Raw genomic sequence first — 21,018 nt, forward strand, 5'->3', positions numbered from 1 at the left:
GCAGCTACACAAGTACGCAACATCCGGTTGGTGACGCTTCCCGGTCAGCTCACTCTCATTGGCTACTGTGGAATTATGCTCAGAATTGGCAAACATGTTTTACGAATGTATATCAAATATGTTTCCTGTTTTCGATATTTCAGACCGGGGAGGCTACGACACAACCAGTGCCATTAAATTGTTTCCTAAACCCCCACCCGTAAGGATTATTTGGGCAGATAATCTGTTCCAACTAGTTTCAGGAATGCCCCTGTGATTGTCTGAAGGGGCAAGTTGGGTCAAAAATTGATTATGCTCTAGTGTGCTTCAGCCAAAAAGTGCAAGTTGGAGGCTAGCAGGCCTAGTGCCCGTCAATTTAGGTGAAGGTTAGAGGATCGCAAACAAGACGCTAGCGGAATGAGAGACAGGCTTCGCATCAGGGCTACGAAGGAAGTCCTGCGCCCCCAACAGATTCCTTAGCAAACGCTCAGAGGACTTTCCTCCGGATGACATAGAACAGCATCTTTGTACCCCCGGTTATGAACCTCCTCTTCCTCTTCAAGTCATATAACACATGTTTTAATAAAGCCACTGCTCGCTCCATGGCTGACAGTCCAAAGGAAGGTTCAGGAACCTTTGATTGATTGAATAATGACAATCACGCTGTCAGTCAGACAGTTGGACATAAAGGAACGGACAAAAGTTGTTAATTTCACTGTTATTGTAGAAGTATTTTTATTAAGGTAAAGCATGTGAACACAAATGATTTAACTGTTATAGCTACCAGCCACATTGTGAGATGAATCTAATGCTGTCTTTGGATTTTGCTCAATTACCCTGATTCATTCTATCTCTTGGTCACCTTGACACAGTCAACATTCAAGTGGTATCACACCTGCACAACGAAATCTCAAATCTATGACTTTTAACAGTTCCTATAACTTTTATATCAAAAACAGATGTGAATCACAGGTTAAATTGTCAAAATGTTTTGCATCAAAGACACATTTGACTTCGATAATACGTTGAAAAGTCATAACAATGGAATCTTTACGGATTAAATTGAGGATGAAAGAAAGCTTGTCATCATTTCACTGTTTTAGCATTAAAATAAAATGTCAGAACGATCTCTCAGGTGGCAGATTTGGTTTATTAAAGACTTTATATAGCACAGCGAATATTTACATTTGGTACAAAAGATTGTAGAAATATACACTTTACAGAATAACTTCCTCCAAAGGTGAAAACATATAACTAACAGTGTTCCATACTACAAAACCAAACCACCACTATCATTATTATTATGGTATATACACTAAATTTACTGTACAATGTTGTCGAATGCTTTCAGTGCAAAAGTGAAACATCTCCTCTTTTTAAAAGTAGGTAGAAATGAAATCACAATGTTTACAGTACAGATCTCTAAAAAAACTGAGGTTTAAATATTTCTTATAGGAAATTTAATAGTTAATATTGGGAAATCTTTAGCAAAGAAGGAACCAAGGCAGCAAAACAAAGTCACAACACTGGAGCCCCTTTTATAGAGAGTGTGCTACATTGCAGTTCAGATGACCCCCTAATATTGCAGTATAATATTTAAAAAGAGGTGGAACAATAATCCCCCCCATTACTGTGTTTGTACCTTTTATTTGCAGTTTGAACTGACTGCATAAAAGTGGCTTGGGATTAACCACAGCCTCTATGTCACACCACATACTTCAAAAGTTTAGACACAATAATAGAAAAATGTCAGACAAAGTGTCAGGCTTTTCTTTGAGGTAACAGCTTTCGAGTAACGTCTTCCTGCACAGTTGCTGCAGTAAAAGAAAGGGTGTTTGAGGATGTTGGGTATTGTACGTTTGTACAATAAAAACAGCAAAAAAGCGCTATGTTACAAGCGTACTTCTAGCGACTGTTTCCAGTAAGGCACACTGAACCAGGTCCCACAGTCACGATTCGTGCTGAGAGCCACAGTGGTGAATGCTCTGTTGGATAATCCATTAGGTATTACATTGTAACCTATTGCATAAAACACCTAAAGAAATTCACATTTAACATTATTTTCCTCTCCTCTTAAGAGGCGACATACGTCTGGGGGACATTATTCTTCACAGTGCTTGTTATAGACTTACAATGTAACTAGAGGTATTTTACACAATAGGACATTTGTACCTCCAGAAGGATTATGGTATGTTCAGTCATCAGGACTCTTGCGTCTCACAGGAGACTTTGAAGAGTCACTATAATCTGACTGAATAATCCATCTTTACCGAAGACATTTACTTTTTGTACAACAAACAAAGTACAACAATGATGTTAGAGAATATTACACGGTAATTTACATACACGTTGTTTTAAATAATTATTTATATTATTATTTTCTAAGTGCTAAAAAAAGAACCAGAGAGTTTTCAACAGTTGGATCTTTTCTTCAAGGTCAGTGGTTCTCCAGAGTTACTCTGCAGACAGAGACAAAGTTTATTGTTATTTATCTGTCATTAATAGGAATGGTAATAATGCAGAGTAAACACAGAGTCTAACTCACCTTTTCGGGATTGTCCTCCACGAATCTTTACATTTAACAAATGTGACCTCCTGTGATAAGCTCTGAGCTTCAGGGTCTTTTACACAGAACACTAACCTGAGGAAGAAATTCACAAATCAGTTTTATATATATATATATATATATATATATATATATATTTTTTTTACTCCACTTACTTTTGCTGGGTCTCTCCCGTTCTAATTCGTATCTTGTGAACCTCCATGTTGGTGCTGTCAGAGTCGCCGGACCACCAAGAGGAAACCATCTTCAACATGCTGGAGGCGGACCAGCCGTTTGTCTCCTCCCATTTGAACTTCAGCATCAACAGGTCCCCAATGTCCTTCTCTGTCACCAGCAGGAATGAATGTGTCTTATTTGTCGCTAATTTCTCCTTTCTGCCACAAACAAACAGAGACAAATGTTACAACAAGCTCTTGATGATGTTTTATTGATCTCAGCTCCGTAAACTATAATACAAACAGTGGCTGTGTAACAGGTAATGGTTCTCTTATGGTTCTTAAGCTACTGTGTAACTGTTATAAAATAGCACATAACTCATAAGACACAAGTCCCTGTTGTGTAACTCTGTTTTGTAAAAGGTTTATAAACTCACAGTTTAAGCTCCAGGTTCTCAGCGTCTCCTTTGGCTCCGTACAGTGAGACAGTGAGCGAAGGCTCCATCTCTGAGCGGTTCACCTTACTGGAGAAGTGGATCTTCAGCTGGTAGTGGTAAACTGCAGAGTGAGAGAACATGTGGGAAACTGTTAAGCATGCATGTAGACTACTGAAGCTGTAAGATGTTGTGTTGAAATTGGGTAAAGATGGTGTGTGTCAATTCTTTTGCACCACAGCGACACTACTACATTGTCCTGTTTCGTAGAGTGCTTCAGGTGACAAACCGAAAATAGCTGAAGTGTTTCTAGATTTAGCCGTTGGACCTTGTTTTTGCAATATAATACAATCAGGTAACTTGACTGGAGTAAGTGAGGAAACAGTGCAGTAGTTTGTTTGTGACAGCAATGATGAGTTGACACAACACATTTCAAGTCCACTGACCTCTGAAAGGCATGGACGCCCGTGTTTTGGTGTACATGTGAACGCTGCGTGCCTTGCGGACCTTGCTGATGTCGTAGCCCAGCGTGTTGCAGCGGTTCTTGCGGCAGCTGAGACACATGCCGCGGTTGAACATGTCGCTGCTGCCGCACCTATAGGCCTGGGCAGCGTCCTCCTTGTTCAGCAGGGAGTCGATGAACAGGTGGACCGAGCGCTCGTGTTCACACTTGACTGCATCCGTGATCGCTGAGGGGGGGAAAACGATGGAGATTTATACGTGTGCTTCTTAAAGAACACAACAGACACATAAATGTTCTAACTGCCTTGGACTGTTCAATTTGAAGTTATCCTCACCGAGCATCCCAAAGTTAGCAATCTTCTCAAGGGCGCCCCTGAGGTTGCAGCCCGGCTGGAAGCTGCCGCCGTTGGGGTAAATGTCCACGTGTCCGACCGGCTGCTCGATGCCGATGCTGAGACCCAGGGAGCCCCGTGTGAAGGTGTGGAGGACGTCCACGAAGTAAGCATCATCTGGGGACAGGCGCCTGTGAGCGTGCTCCCCCTCAAAGTCAGGACCAGCTGGGTCCAGACCTGCAGACATAGAATTAACCAATCATCCGTCAGTTCACTTTATTCACTTATCATCATTGACCAAATCACACAATGTAAGGTGTCGGAGTCTTCTATTCATTTTACCAGTTATTCTTCCGACTTTATTGGTTGCATGGCTGCCAGCAAATCCTGCCACATGGGCTCCGAGGCTGTAGCCAATCAGGTGGATGTTCTCCAGAGGAATGTTGGTGGTTTCCTAAAAATAATAAGGGAAATGTCCCCTTTCATTTTCATAGTTTACAGTTATACATTTTAAGATGTCATTGCTACATGTCATCTTGTGTCAGAGAGAATGTCCCTTTTAATAAGAGGTGATTAAAAAACCATCTACATCTCAAAATGGATATGGATGTGAACGGTTGCTCCCACTGACCTCGATCCAGTCGATGAAGCGAGCGATCTCCTGCCCGACTGCTTTGGTCTTCTGAGCCGCGACCACATAGTGGTTCTGTGCCGAGCTGAGCCAGTCCACTACGATGACGTTGGCCGTCTGTTCTCGCTCATACAGCGCTAACACCAACTTCTCCACCCAGCTTTCAAACATACCACTCAACTGTTGAAATGACACATAGAACGCTGAATTTACAATGTGTTATAACATTGCAGCAAGGACATTGATGCTGATAACAATCAAATTCTTGGTTGTCCAGGTAGATTTAGCTTCTTTGATGTGCATATTGTCAAATCAAAGCCAACTTCTTCCGTAGTATTAACTATAACATGTTGTTGCATGACAAGAAACTTAGTCATGTGCTTTGGCAAGACATCGTGGGACCAGAATTTGGGGAAATAATGAAACACTAAACCCGTCACAGGTGTTTGTGAACAAAGCCCTCTGGGGTTTTAAAGACCAGGGCAGGTCCCAACAGGCTGAAGCATCTCCACTCACCGTCCATCCGTGGATTACTAGAAAGGTTTTGGCGGTGCTGTTGAAGGTGCAGGCTGTCAGGGTCTCAGGCTTTCCAGGAACGATGTAGCACAGGTCATCGTCGGGATGGGATGGTTTGCGGAGGGAGAATTTGGCCACAGAATGATTGCTGTCATCTTTGTGGTTGAAGAGGTCATTCAGAGGCTCGAGGAAGTTACCTGAAAGACGAGAAAGTTATGGTTTATGTTTGTTATTTTAAACCATGTAAGAAGAGACAGAAGACACGAGTGCTTCCTGTGTGGAGCGGATGTTTTTGTCAGATGTGTGAATCGGATCTAACGTTCTGGGAGTTTGGAGATGCCTGACTAGCCGACTGAGTGATTGTTTCCAATAAGCTCCAGCCCCTCTGGGCCCCTCAGTAAATGAGCTTCTACCTTAGACCAGATCAGTTCTCTGGGGTTACAGGGGTTCACTTGGTCAGACCGAGCTCCATAGAAACCACCGTCTCCCAGCTTTGTTCCTGCCACCTCACCGACTATAATCTGCCCAAGTTCCAGTGGTCCTGACAAAGTCAGTTGACTCAATTCAACTGTTTTGCTGGATTACAGAGTGGGGGTGGATGTAGGAACCACAGAGACATTTACAGGGCTTGGAGATGTTTAGGGACCATGTTGTAAACATAAAAGAGGATGTTTCCACTTCCTGTTAATCATTTGATAATTGAGTTGCCTGGAGGTTTTCCACATGGATATTCTTATTGTATTTTTCATTCAGACATCATACAGCCAGAGGAAAGTTGGGTGTGTGCCAAGACGCACAAAGACCGGTTTAGTCATAGACACGTGATGTAGAGTACGTCTCATAAACCGTTAAACTTATTCTCAGTTCCACACACACACACACACACACACACACACACACACACACACACACACAAACACACACACCTACACACACTTACACTCACTCACACACACGCGCGCACACGCTTTTATCAAACCCTCCAGTCCTGTTTTAAACTCGCCGATGTGCGTAATGAATGAGGTTGAACTGGCAACTCACCAAAAATAGAGTCGGCGAGCTCCTCTTCCAGGGACGTCACATTGTGCACAGCTGCGATCACCAGCAGAAAGTCCAAGAACCCGACTCGCCACGCTTTCATTTCTCTCACAACCTTTTCCTGGTGGAGAAAATACCGTTAACAATGAATGGAACCGAGCTGCCGCGGCGGAAGAAGAAGAGCCTGTGCAGTGTTTCTGCTGAGAAGTGGTCCGGTGCGTCCTGCTGCGCTCAGAGCGCTGATATCTGAGCCACCTTGAACAAGCCGCGTCTTAAATAGTTCCTCTGAGCTGCCATTGGCTGACGGGCCCCGGGCGGGGAATGGAAAATATGGGTAAAGTCAATCATTACACTGTTTTATTAGAGGACTAACATCACTGGTTTTTAGTGTGGCTTGTCATTGAAAACCAGTATGTTGCATTAGTAATACACCATTTCACTTTACTATAGGCCAATATGTTTGTACCACCTCCTACATGAGGAATAGATTCCTGCGTAGACTGATCATTCATTGCCTATCTACTGACTTCATTGATTAAAAATTACATTATTTATTGATTGTTGTGAAAAATAATAAGGACATTCCACTTTTAAATTGGCTAAATCGAATGTAAAACTATAAAAGTATGTTCAGGAGTTGTATGATGTGTATATGGGCAACTGGACTCGATGTACACATGCAACTGCTGAACATACAGTGACCCAGGAAATGGAGAATCTTCAATATGATCAATAATAATTCTGATTCTGCAGAAAACACAGCTATTGTCATTGCTGTGCATGTTCTCCACAGACAAGTAATAATGAAACTTTATTTGTAGAGCGAGTTTCATCCGAAAAGATAATTCACCTCATTCAAAATATAATTAAGACATGTTTTTAATATATATTAGGTTACTTTTAGATAGGACAAGATACAGTCAAATGTCAGGACAAGCGCAATATTGAGAAGATGAGTTTCAGATTTTCTTTCCCTTTATTATACCAGCCACTCGGATAAAGAGCACGGTATTTAGACGATAACCACAGATGAACTTTGAGACCCATAATGTAAACTGTTGTCAGTGTCTACAGTTTGTTGTATCGATGCTGCAGGTTGTGTGTGTTTTATGAAACAGGAGCTGCTTTAGTCTAACTCACATTGTACAGTATGTGTCAGCGGTCACCTACATGGCCGACTCTCTCCCTGACATTCCAGGACACAGACGGCCTGGGAGGATGTTCTGGGGCCCCTCACTGATCTCCTGTTGTCATGGCATCAGAGGCAGAAACAAATCTGCTTTGTGAAAGCCAGACGTCTTCTTAAGATGTTCTAAGCTTGCATCTAAGAGGTACTTTAAAAATATAAGTGATTGTTATTTTATTCTTATATGTTTTATCCTTTTTTTACGATCATTATATCAAACAATAAAACAGTCAAGTTCTCGGCTGACCTGCAATGTCATTGCAAATCACCAACTCAGTTTGCATCTTTTCAAATGTTTTGATCTTTGACCTTTGACCCATTTCAACAAGCATTACACTCACCAGCTGGACTAGTATGCAGTAACACTCCAGCTGGAGATCATGTGCCAATATTGAGGATGACAAACTAGTTGGCTTCCTCTGGATGATTTGTTTCCCAAAACTCTGGCAGAGGAGCTGATGGTCAAAAGTTTCAAGGGCGTTGGTGTGAAGGTCGATCAAACAGTGACACGTTGACCCAAGTTACAACAAACAACTGACATTATGATGAATGATCAAGTAGTGTGAAGATTATGGTGTAATAAGTTTAACTTTTTAAGCACAATCTGTGATCTGTATTTGATTTAACAAAACTTGGAAACTGCTGTTACTCCCAAACTGATTGATTGATTGATTGATTGATTGATTGATTGATTGATTGATTGATTGATTGATTGATTGATTGATTGATCAAACAAACTAACCCTAGGTATTTGACCTTTCATCAAATTTGTGCTACAATAAATACTAACAGAAACGTCAGAACATTAGATGGGAAATTTGTCTTACAAAAACAATCTATACTTACAGGAAAAGATATATATATATATATATTTTACATCAATACATTTTTAAAAACCAGGGACGATATTTAAAATGTGAACTTTCATGGGCTAAAACCAAGGTACTGCTTTCAGCTTTGTGATGGTTCACTTTTCATATTGTTCAATGGGTTTTTAGTTTTAGTTTTGTATTTTAGTTTGATGGAAAGATTAGGACAGTTTTCTTATCCCATAACAAATCTTAATCCCATAGTGAATTTTAGAAAATGTTAAATCATGATCACAATGGATTCAGTCAGGTGGGTTTGCAGCATCTGAAGCCTCCTATAATTCCTATAAGCTAGAGCCCTGTAAACCAATCATAGCCCAGTCCCAATGCTTCACATCCATCTAAAACTAAATATTCGTACAAACCTGCAGATATATGACCAACCTCAGGGTCACAAACCTTTGTTTATCTGAGGGCAGCAGCATAAGCTACATGTACAGGCTGTTTAATACAATGTTGCTCTTATCAGCACAGATGTCTATGTCTTTCTTCCTCCTCCACACACACATACACACCAGATGTTGCTCCCACAGCAGAGCAAATGGAAGTTGGATTCAACAGCTTTTACTCTTTCTGTGAACATGACAAGGTTTTCCTTGAAAAGCAGTGACTGTACTTGTTTTCCCACTCACTGGCGCTGCAGTTCATAGCCTGATGTCATCTTTGCTGGAGAAAGACTCCTGGGTTGAGGAGGTGATGAAGGGCAGAGCGAGTCAGTGCCAACAGAGAAAGTGAATAAGAAGAAACTACTCCCTAAAGTTTGGAGACAACAAAATGTCTAACACCTTCTTCTCTTTAGTCAGAATTGTTTTATTTGCCAAATGTAAAACAGGAATTGGATGTTGTGATGGTGTGCAGTATATGTGTACATATACATAACAGTGCAGGCTACTGAACAGGTTTTAAAAGTCACCTTTGTGGCCTCAACAACATGTGTCCACCAACACATATGAGGGAATATTTCCACAGTGACCACCTCGATAGAGATGATGGACATTGGAGGTTGGATCTGCTCCTCACTGGTAATATTTGTAATATTAACAGGATCCAAATTCCCTCTATTCTTAATATTTTTTCCACAATTCTACATGCTTAAATTCCTTCTTATCAGGTGTTGTTGTTTTAGAAATGTAAGTACACAACAGAAGGTATGAGGGATAATGTCAGAGATACCTTGTATGAGGTCAAATACTGTGTATAGAAACAACGTATTCTTAATGGAGGATGTTATAAGGAGCTGTAATTGTATAGATAATGGATACCAGTACAGAATACAGAGCACAAATATAATAGTGGGATGTTTTATTGTTGAGTAATAACAGTTACAGAAAAGAGAACATTTGTCTTTTCTAAACAAATGGTGTTTCAGAGTTTAACATAGAAAGTAAAACATTTTAACCAGATGTGAAAAAAAAAGACAAAAACAATGATTCAAAATAAAAGGAATTGCAGAATAAGTTACTCCTTGTACAATCCATCAAATCATTAACTGTCTAAATCCCAAGTGTTGCTCAAAATTTTTCTGATTCCTCAGTTAAATGCCAATCACTTGGGAATCACTTTCACAGAAACTGTGAAACATGTTTTCTTCCCTCAGTCATTCTGTGGATTCGCTCGGGGGTTCGTAATGTGTTTTGAATTTGTAGTAAAGCTGGCTTTGTGATAACAACATGTTATGATCCAATACTATTAAAACACCATGGATGTGGCCTGCTGTGAGAGGCTTCAGATGTTGACCGTTCCACGATGATGTTCGTGTTTGATGAGCACAACTGTAAACGCAGTTGTGAGCCTCGAGGGAAAAGTAGCAAAGCTCATAATATCAACAAGAAGCTACAAACTGTAGCAGGTTCCGTGTTTGGTTTTAATGGATCAGAACAATGTGTCGACACTGAAGTCAAAGCAGCACATCAACAGCAGCAGTGTCTAACATTAGAATCCACTGTCAGTGTCTGAACAGGACATGTTTAGCCACAGAACAAATTGGAGGTCACATGTGTTTGACCTCAGAGCACTACATTTGTTGCTCACTAGAAAATGTAAATATATATTTTTGATTTGAATCCAGCTTAAGAAGAAAATCACCCAACGTTGAAATAATTACGTTCTGTTTTTTTACAATTTACAATTTCGATTTCTAAATGCTATTAATTAAATTGTCACTGTTAACACATGTTAACACTATGATGCCTATAGTGTGTTTAAACCATTACAAAAAATCTATTGGGCACCCTATCCTTAACAGTCCACCACCTTCCCATTTACATTTCATGCAATACTCTCCAAAAGGGGGAGACTGTTTCCTATAGAGTTGAAGGTGCCCTATGTTATGTCTGTACCTGCCTTCGACCAGAGGCTCGTTCCATCATATCTTCACAACCTTGGGTTGTGTGGTAACTGCAGTTTAACTCTATCACAGCTGTCCTTGAGAAAAAACTACTGATTGTATACTTGCAAATGATATATGGAAACATGCCTATGCTTGTAACATATTTAACTGTGACAGCCTCTTCACAGCCTACTTTGTTATACTGTACTTAACCATAGGGGGTGTTTTTGTTAGAGTTACATGTTCTCCTTGTGTCTGCCTGGGTTTTCTTCAGGTCCTCCGCCTTCCTCCCACAGTCCAATGACAGGCAGATTGGGGTTAGGTTAATTGGAGACTCTAAATTCATAGGTGTAAAAGTGAGTGTGGATGGATGAATACCATTACCAGTATACCAGTGGTATACCGTAGATAATGGATGGATCAAGCGAAACTGGACTACACTGTCCCCAGAAAACAACACCTTTTCGGTCTGTAGTGTCTCTGTCATAGCTGAGGTGTTCCTCTAGAACCTCTAGTGGTCATTTTAGAGTCAAATGCAAACTTTCAACATCCTGGTTTATCTCTGCTGTCGTTATACAGTAACTCAGCTGCCCTGTAGTAACCACCGTATTACTGTGATTCCCCAACACTTCTCGACCTTCCTGTAAGAACCTGTTCCCATTTCCCCCATCTACGCACATATCTTCATTCAGGGCAGTTTAATTCACTGCTTGCCAGTTCCAGTCAAAGCTTTCAAGCCATTTCTCTTGCCTGTCTGAACCTTTCCTGTGACGACCTCCACTTCGACTGTTGCACTGTTTATCTTCTGTCTGATCCCTCACTGATGTTTGCCTTTATCTGCCTGTCTGTCCACTCGGGATCTTGTTTTTGCCAGAGAGTAAACAGCAGTTTTCTGTTCTGAGTCGAAGAGGTTTTAACTGTAACACAATAAGAATTAACAGAACCAAATGCTCGTGCACTGAAGGTGTCCATGCAATCGTAAAGATCGGGGTCTAGCCTCAGCTGGTCAGACTCAGCTCAAGCTTTATATTTGGATTTATGCTGTTGTTGGCATGTTAACACACTATGTTCACATAATCTCAAAATACAACTGGGGGTGAAATTAACCATCGTTCCTTAAGGAGCAGTGATGTATTCACCAAATGTCATAGTATGGAATGTAAGCAATGCATTAAATTGGATTAAGAAATGTAATATAAAGAAGGAAATCCCTTCAGTGTGGTTCTCAGATCCTGAAGATCAATCCTGTACTCTGTGTCCTGGTAGGAAATGAAATGTGTCTGTTAACAAAACAAACACCACAGAGTTCCTTCAACTCTCAATGTTTGCTACTCATTGTGGTGTTTTGTAATGTGATTTTTCCATGTGATGTATATGTTTTATATTGAAATACTTCAGATCATTTTCAGCAACAGTATATCACTATACTCTTTGGAGCTGAACTGATGAAAAGGACTTAAAAATTAAAAAAGTAAGCTCTGTGTACGTTCTGTATCTAAACTGTTCTTATCAAGGCATAAGGGGCAGCATGCATTGAGTTTGCACAAACACTAACTGTTGTAGAATGCATCAGTATTAAGGGGTTTGCAGTATATAATAAATGATGTGATCGTCAAAGCTGTCATTATATGATGTATATATAATATTTAGCAAAGATCCAAATTATTGGTTCAAGTTCCTAAACTCTTAAATAAGTTATGATATAAAAGCAACTTGAGCAGTCGGTAGTATTGAATTATCTCTTTATTAAACCATCCCAGGCTCTTTCTCGATACAGTGCACTTAACAGCTTGCATGGAGACCAGCTTGATCAATCGTTCCAAAGCCTTTTGCATTAGATCTCATTTTATAAAAACACACACGACAATGGAAGCCTGCCAAAATATATTACAGCTTAATATACAAATATACATTCCATAAATACAATATGAAGTATTCTTGAGATGTATTATGGCTATCATGAAGGCCAGTCCATCACATATTACAAAGGCTTGCATTTTCTAATTTCTTTAAGTAATTTTGTAACGTTTGACCTTTCAAAATAAGGGCATGGCATAGACTGAGTTTAGTCATAGAGGTAAACTGTTTCAGGTGAGACGCTGTTGACCCATTCATTCAGTTTTCAAGTGCACTTAGCCATTACTGGATCATTAAAAGTGACCTTCATTTTCATGACAAAACCTAAGAACGCGTGACCGTGCTGGACGGCACTCTCAATGACCTTAACATCAAAAGCAGCTGCAGGGGACAAAGAGCCTTTTAAAGTGACCAGTGACACAATAACCAAAACGCAATCAAAGAAAAAGCAAGGCTCCAAGAGATCAGATATCAACATATAACTCATATTCAAAAAATATATATATAATACTGATTAAGAAAGGTATGTACATTGACCACTGGGATTTTCTGTTCAGTAGACAGTAAATATTTCTTTGGTCCCTGTTGATTGTTGGGAATTAGTGGTGAGATGTAGACGAATGTTCGGGACAAAGTGATCAAGTTGCACGATAACAAACAAAAAGCGGGGAAAAAAAAATGTGGCTTAATTATGCCTGTCACTCTGAATCATTTTTCTAACATTAACAATAATCCGAGTTCACATAAGCAAAGGACACCTATCAGTTCAGAGTTTGAAATTACATGATAAATCAGCATAAACAGTAAATGACAGATTCAACAAAAACCAATGATTTCAAAGATATGCAGCGGAAGCTTCTCAGAGTGTGAATTTATAAAAGTGTGAGCACATCATCACGAACAGGAGAGCTTGTGAACAGACTTCCAGCACAGTGGGACGAGGTTGTGTTGGCTGCACTGGGAGTTTGAGTAAAGACACGCAGGAAGGATCATAAAGACTAAGCAGTGGCTCTCTCTCCCTCTCTCCATCTCTTTCTCTCTCTCTCATTCGCAACACAAGGCTTTCACAGGGTGCTGTCCATCTTTGGCTGCGTGTGAAGAGATGGATAATGTGCATGATATGTGTGATCGAGTGCAACTTCAAGCGTTGTTCTGCACAAAACTACTCCCTTGCATTTTCAGCTTGTGGATCCTAGAGACAACAAAAAGCAGACAAAAGAAAAACACAGTGAATAGAAGAACTTCTGCTTCTGATGATACATACGGTAACAAGGCTCGTTGATCATGCTGGAGATGTTCTTATACCATTTTTCTCTTCCTGATACGGTATTCTGATACCAAGAACCGTTCCGATACGGATTCACCTAATTAAATAACGTTTATAATGTGTTTCATGAGCTGTATCAACCCTACATGGAAGTGGTATGGCATATTGCTGGTGTTGTAACTGGCAACACTAGTTCAACCCCTTGAAACTAAAGTCTTGCAGGTGGAACACGTTGCCGTTTCACCGTTTCAAATATTGCCAAATTGTTAACATTTTTGATGCTGGTATCGGAACATCTCTAGTCTAGGTGGCACATCCAGACTCAATATACAGGAAGCTGTTTCTTAACTTACAATTTCTCTTTACGGCTCATGTTGTCTTCTTTTGACTTGACAAACACTGTTTCATCTCCTCCCCTGACCAGGTAGGCAAACTCTCCTTCCTTCGGACTAAAGATCACCCTGAAATTACACAGGAAATACACATAGATGTCAATGGAAATACATAAATATCACCGGGTTTATTCTGTGTCTTGGCGTTGCTGACGTTGCTGACAGCCTACCTGGACTGGGTCTCCCCAGACTTGATGCGCATTTTCCGGATGTGGAACTGGCTGCTGCTCCAGAAAGACCAGCTGATGATTGAGTCCTTCTCCCAGCGCAGCTTCACGATCATCAAGTCTCCGATATTGACGTCAGTGGTGATCAGGAAAGAGAAGGTGGCGTTACCATTCAGCACCGGCCTGCAGGGTGAGAGGAGCAGAGATGGTCAGAGGTCATTTGCTCAGATCGAACTGTTTGCTGTCTGTGTGCAGGACACATGTGTGTGACCTGGTTTACTGATTGTACGTACAGGACAAAGGGGATGTCCTCCTTCTCTCCACTGGTTCCAAACAGAGAGATCTTCAATGGCTGCTCGGTGAAGCTCAGACGGTCCTTACTGAAGAAATGCATCTTCACTTGGTAATGGAAAACTGTGAGAGCAGAGTAAACAGTTTACTGAGGGTCAGGTTTACACTTCAGTCACAAACACAGCTTGTCGTGTTCCCAGCAACTGGCCCATGCGTCTCAGAATGACACTTAAAGTAGGTTTATTACTATATTATAATAATATAATATACATTAATGTGACTGTCACAGTACTGCACTTACAGGTAATGCTTTAAAGTTTCAAAGTTTTAGTTGTTACCATTATTGACATCCCAGTTATTATTCGAGTGCGTGCAATTTGTTGAGTGCCTGATAAGCCCAATTAAACTGATAAATCACAAATCTATAATGAGTATGGCCAATCAAACTACAAGTAACAGCTTATCCCTCTTAGAAATACTAAGCTCCTGCATATATACAATACATCTATGACCAAAACAACATTTACTAAACATTCAAAGCTTCCAACACACATTAGCATCTCTAAAACATCATCATCATCATCATCATTCAGCTGCACCACAATTACACTGCTGACTTAAATCTTAAATAAACCTTTCCATTGCTGGTATATGCAATGGTGTCACGTTACCAGCATACCCCCAGCCACTAAAATACCCATGACCTGCTCTCCATGTGACCTTCTGAGTGCTCGCTACTTGTTGGACACAAGTGTTTGCATGGAGTGTTTATATCTTTATGTGAAGCAATGTGTGTTGCGTTTTCTATGTGAATTGTGCTAAAATATTACATTTGAATCCTTTTATTATCATATTGTAAAGTACCAAGTCCTTTCTACATAAATATCATTGAAAGATACCATTTTCCTTGAAGTTACGTGTCTTTTTTTCTCAGTATTTACCTTTGTAGGGCATCATGTCGCGGGTCTTGAGGTACATCTTGGTGCTGCGGGTGGTGCGGACCTTGTTGATGTTGTAGCCGAGCTTGTTGCAGCGGTTCTTCCTGCAGTTGAGGCACATTCCCTTGTTGAAGGCCTCTTTGGAGTTGCAGCGGTACGCCACGGTCTGCTGCTCGGTGCTCAGCAGAGAGTCGATGTACAGGTGGACTGAGCGCTCGTGGGAGCATTTGACGAGCTGGTCCATATCTGTAACACACGCAGGGCGAGGATACAATGAAAGCACGTCATGTGTCAATAAAAATATCAATGTCAAAAATGCCTGCCTCATGCGTACGTGTTTTTTTTATGACTCTGACACGTCAGCGTCGACCAATTGCAGACCCGTATGGCATTTCGCCCTAAGTTCCTTCTTACTCAGTTGAAGCACTTAGCAACAGCAAATGAAGTGTCTGTGACTCCCTGGGAATCTGTAGCTGGTAGATGCACATATGCTTTAATTGTGACCCCTGAGAGCTTTTATAGAGTGTGTCTTTTGACACCGTGTAAACATACGTGACAATTCTTGACCATGTACAACACCATCGCTCCAATCATTCACTTTAATGTGGGTAGAGACGTGTATTTATGGTGCCGTGTGTCACACAGAGGAGGTGGAGAAGATTGGTACCATCAGGTCTGAGCAGCTGGAGAAACAGTTTCTCCCTAAATCTAACTGTGACCGTTGTAGTCTTGGTGACGCTTTAATGATAAGGGTAGATGCTTGCCAACATACTGACTGAATAACCTGATGCTGACAAATGTAACTGTATTAATTAAAACTAAAGCAAAGTGATTAAAAGTCTTAACAAACAGCAAGGAGGGTTTGTGGGACCTACTTTGGAGGCCCTTGATCCCCCCCATTGAGATTGTCATCAACATATTCTGGATGTCGCAGCCCGGCTGGAAGGTGCCTCCGTTGGGGTAAATATCGATGTGTCCCACGGACCTCTGGATGCCGATGCTGCGGTCCGGGGAGCCCCTGGTGTTGGTGTGCAGGACGTCCACGAACTGGGCATCGTCACGGGACAGAATGCTCTGTTCGTCAGCGTGCTCGAAGGTGGGACCGGCCGGATCCAGGCCTGCGTAGAAGAAGGAAAGCGTTTTCACTTATTGTGGCCACTCTACAGAATGAGGACACGGATGAGGACACAAAAACAGAAAGATCGCATCTATGATTGAACCAATAAAACTTCACATTAAATCATCTGCTTCATTTGGCCTCTTTCCACCGTGTGCAGCTCTGAACACTGATCTAGCAAAGCAGTGACTGTGGGCTCTTAATGGGCTGCCGCTCTCACAATAAACCCATCAACCATTATTCTAAGCAGGTCAGAGAGATTTCAAAGCTTTCAGAAAGATGGATACATTCACATTTACAGTACAGGAAGAAACTGGTTGTTTGTTTGCTTGCATCCATTCATTGGTAAATTTAGATCTATTTAAAATCTATCCAATCAGTTTGATGCTTGTAGCTGAAAAACAAAACAAATGGTCATAATAGACTGATTAATTTGTAAAGAGGAGGTGAAACGCTGCGCCAATAAAGGCCAAATTCACCTTTGATTTAAGGAAGTAGTTATGATTGACAAACCATAAGTAAAATGCTGGAAATGCTTTAGAAATGTGAACTTTAATGTGTCTACAGCTGCTTTCAGACATGCACTGAACTCCAGATAATCTCCCCACATTATCCAAAGGGGCTGCATGTGAGAACACAAATATCTGAGTCAGCTGCTGCGGACGTTCTCTGGAACTTTCCGGCCGGCGCCCTGATGAATATAACTAAGGGAGCCCATGTGAGAACACAGAAGGAAAACTTTGAGTGGAAAAAGTGGGCTAATTGATGATGTTTCTTACATGTAACAGACATAAAACTGAAAAAATGTAATGAATACAAATATCTCAGAATGAAAAAGAGGTGTAATACACGTAGAAGACGCAGAAGAAAATGTTCTCTTGGAAAGACGGGTTTTGACGATAACGGTTGAAAGCAGTTTGAATGTGCTGAACATGATCTCTGCAGTGGAATCTCCATGTCATGTCCTTCATGCTCTACCCAGGCACCACTCCTCATCTGAACACTCCACAGGTTTGTTGTCACGAACGTGTCTGAGCCGGACAATCTCCTGCTGGGTTCTTTATATGTGAAAGGCAAACTCTGGAGAATGTCTGGACCCAATTTTTCCAGACATTTCCCACAGTTCATGTCTGACAACCGCTTATGTTTTCACTGTCTGTATCTGTTGATGTTCTCACCTGTGATCCTGCTAATTTTATGGTCGGTGAGGTCGCCAGCAATTCCAGCCACATGTGCTCCCAGACTGTAACCCACCAGGTGAATCCTCTCCCAGGGCAACTGCAGCTCATTCTGAGGGGGCAGAGATGAATGAGATGTGTTGGTAAGGCCTGACAAGATGTCACCTTCAAAACAGCTTCAGATTAATACCGTAGTAGAGTGAGATGTTCCTGGCAAACTCAAACAACTCTCTGTTCGGGTCTTAATAGACTTTTGGACATTGTCCAAGACTTTGAAAGACTTTTATGTTTGAAGTCACGTAATCAAATGACAAACAAATGAGAGCGTTACTCGAGGCCAATGTGCCTCAGATATTCATTCAAAAGCTGTGTCACACTAAAAACTGAGTCTCGTAAAGAGAGGCTGCTGCGAGCCACAGACACGGCTATAAAATGCATTTATGGGATGTTCAAGATCATAATATGTGGGAAAACATATCAGCAGCAGCACTTCTATGTAAAAATAAAAATATATATCACAACTTATTTCATTGCTGTCATACTAACATAACGATGATTCATTCCAAAGCTGTAGGCCAAGTCCAATAGTCAACAAAGAGGATATAGGTAATGTGACTCAGCTGGAAGCCAGCTGTTCGGTGAGAACACTCACTTGTATCCAGGTTACGAACTTGGCGACATCACGTCCCACCAGTTTAGTGTAGGCTGCGGAGGTCGAGTAGTGCTGGTTGGCGCGGGTCAGCCAGTCCACCACAATCACATTAGCGTTGGGAACCCGTTCGTACAGTGCAGACACCAGCTTGGGCACCCAGCTCTCAAACATCCCTGTTACCTATAACACAACACACACACACACGCACACACTCGGTCACACAGATTTCTAAGGTCAGCTGCAGTATGGCGTGATATATTCTGGCCTCGGCCCTCGTTCTGCTCCCTGTGGTTGGAGAGCAGCCAGGGTGTCATTAGGTTCAGATGTTGTTGCATGACCGGCACTAAATCACATTATGGGAGGAGATGCATGGACTGTTTGCACTAACTCAACTCTGTCAGTGTGTTTTCTCAGAAATGACGTGGACTTTTGAGGATTAGTTTGCTGAATGAATCATATTCATCAGATTTTGCCTGATTCTTAAAGAGATTAATGATGAATCCAGGCTTCGACAGTTTGCACTGGGCTCAAGAATGATCATCAATTATTTGGTTGTTTCATCGTTGTACTGACACAAATCCTTATTTCATGTCTGCAGAAGTTTTTGTAACAACCAGACTAATCTTATTGAATAAAAAATAAGGACAATTCATATCTACTTTCTTAATTCTAGTCCTATATATCTGTGATTTCCTGTTATCTACAGTTTTAATAAAGTAATACTAAAGTTAGTGGTTGTAACTGTAAAATATTAAGCCTGCTACGTAATGACATCTGATGAATAATTGCCAGTTTTTTAAAATATATAAATCTTCTGATTTGTCAGTGTCTGAAGTTTTTTACTCCCTAATAACATTAGTCATCAAAAAACACCATCAGTCAGGTTCCAGTTTATTCACCCAGAAGTAGACTAATATAATCCTGTGATTATAGGAACATATGTTGGGTGACATACCGTCCAGCCATGTATCAAGATGAAACTCTGCATCTGGTCATTGAATTTACACTCCTCAATGGTCTCTGGCCTCCCGGCCACAATGTAGCACATGTCATCATCAGGGATGTCGGCTGTGCGCAGGGAGAACTTGGTCACAATGTCAGTGAAGTCTGTGATCCATTCAGCGGTGGTTGGCAGCGGAGTAGTGAAGGCTGTAGTGTTTACTGTGGCAACACAAACACACACACACACAAGTAGATCATTAGAGATCATTAGATTGTTGTGGTATGTCAGAAATGTAGGACTGATGTGAGCCATGTTTCTGACAGGGAAAAGTTTTTACAGAGAGTTTATTACTCTACCTATACATGTTCATCAATACAACAATAAAACTTGTTAACACAACTTGTTAATTTGCAGAAGCCAAACACACTGTTTTCAATAAACAGCAACTTATTTTCCTGCAGACCAATAATCTCACTAGTGTGACTCAGGCAAGCAGCAACAGCTCGGACTCATAGAGCATGACAGTGTCGCCCCCTTTTGTCTTCCCTGCATTTTTACCAGCATTAAGTTCAGGACTGAAAACTGTACTTTTTTTTTTGTTTGTTAAAGTTGAGATAAATTTATTAAAACTCAATTTAAAAGTTTGACTTCTAAACAAATCCAATTCATGGAATCCATTTTAATAGCCAGAGTTCTAAGTCTAAACTGTTTCAAGTGTAGAAATGTGATTAAAAATAAGAGATTTTTTACAATTAAACCCCAAAACCGGCTTATTTTTATACTGCAGCATTGAAAACAATGTTAATTTACTTCACGTATTACTATCAGTATTTTGAATATTCCGTTTTTTCATTGTAAATCTTTAGGGGTTTTTCCCCCTCTTGTGTTTCCTCAGACAAAAGGCCTGGGACATGGCTTTCCCCCCATGCACACATGGTTTGAAATAGGATGCAGACCTGCAGACCTGGGGCTGTTCACGGGGGTTATTCCCGGTCAGCACGGCACGGCATGGCACGCGTTAATGGATCATGATAATAACATCCTGGCATCTCAGGAAAACAAGAAAAGTGATCTTACCAAACCCAGTGGTGGCTTCAGGGGTGGTAGAAAAAGCTGCAATGACGTTGACCAAAATTATCCATACAGTCCAAAAAATCCTATTTTCTTCTCCCATATTATTGAGACTTTATTTTTCCTATAAAACGAAGTGTCCTGTTTTTTTAAAAAAAAACAAGTTGTCTGGAGGCTGCTTGTAAATCCACTGTTGGAACAGACAGGTCACCTCTCTGTACTGGTGAAGTTTCTTATGTTCTGTCACACATGCAGCTCCAAGTCATCTTTATGGTCGGCTCATTTGAATATCCAAACCTGATTGGCTGGGTCCGAGAGGTGGGGCGGGGTTCCAACTTCGTCCGAGCTCTGAATCAGTGAGGTTAAATCATTCACAAGCTTCTTCACGGGGGAGAACACCTCAGCCCCCTGCACTTAAACTGCGGTGCTATTATTATTAGCTGCTATATATTTACATATTCATTAAAATTAGCTAAACAGGAGAGTTACTCCACACTTCGAACTTGAAGGCCTTTTGTGTTTGAAAGTTAATCTGATTTGTTTTTCCATGACCTAAAGTACAAAGAACAATGCAGTTGGACTTTATATTGAGGGGAAATATTTTAGTAATCCGATTTTTTATCTTTAATTCTGAGCCAATAACAAACG

At 40.9% G+C, this 21,018-nt stretch overlaps 2 protein-coding genes across 2 annotated transcripts; both read right to left on the bottom strand.

Moving 5' to 3' along the window:
- Window positions 1-1,110: 1,110 nt before the first annotated feature.
- LOC133010348 (lipoprotein lipase) lies at window positions 1,111-6,367 on the bottom strand. The gene is made up of 10 exons (XM_061077892.1): window positions 6,117-6,367; window positions 5,076-5,272; window positions 4,560-4,739; window positions 4,271-4,382; window positions 3,932-4,165; window positions 3,581-3,823; window positions 3,138-3,258; window positions 2,701-2,919; window positions 2,525-2,620; window positions 1,111-2,438 (listed from the first exon to the last, which is right to left on the bottom strand). Exons 1-10 carry the CDS (start codon window positions 6,214-6,216, stop codon window positions 2,417-2,419), a joined length of 1,524 nt encoding a protein of 507 aa, XP_060933875.1. The 5' UTR covers window positions 6,217-6,367; the 3' UTR covers window positions 1,111-2,416.
- A 5,855-nt stretch (window positions 6,368-12,222) lies between these two features.
- Window positions 12,223-20,599, bottom strand: lpla (lipoprotein lipase a). The gene is made up of 10 exons (XM_061078819.1): window positions 20,377-20,599; window positions 19,312-19,517; window positions 18,357-18,536; window positions 17,705-17,816; window positions 16,285-16,527; window positions 15,413-15,655; window positions 14,474-14,594; window positions 14,184-14,363; window positions 13,975-14,082; window positions 12,223-13,546 (listed from the first exon to the last, which is right to left on the bottom strand). The coding sequence occupies exons 1-10, from the start codon at window positions 20,471-20,473 to the stop codon at window positions 13,495-13,497; spliced, it is 1,542 nt and encodes a 513-aa protein (XP_060934802.1). The 5' UTR covers window positions 20,474-20,599; the 3' UTR covers window positions 12,223-13,494.
- Window positions 20,600-21,018: the final 419 nt, after the last annotated feature.

Source organism: Limanda limanda, chromosome 9, assembly GCF_963576545.1.
Source record: "Limanda limanda chromosome 9, fLimLim1.1, whole genome shotgun sequence".
NCBI lineage: Eukaryota > Metazoa > Chordata > Actinopteri > Pleuronectiformes > Pleuronectidae > Limanda > Limanda limanda.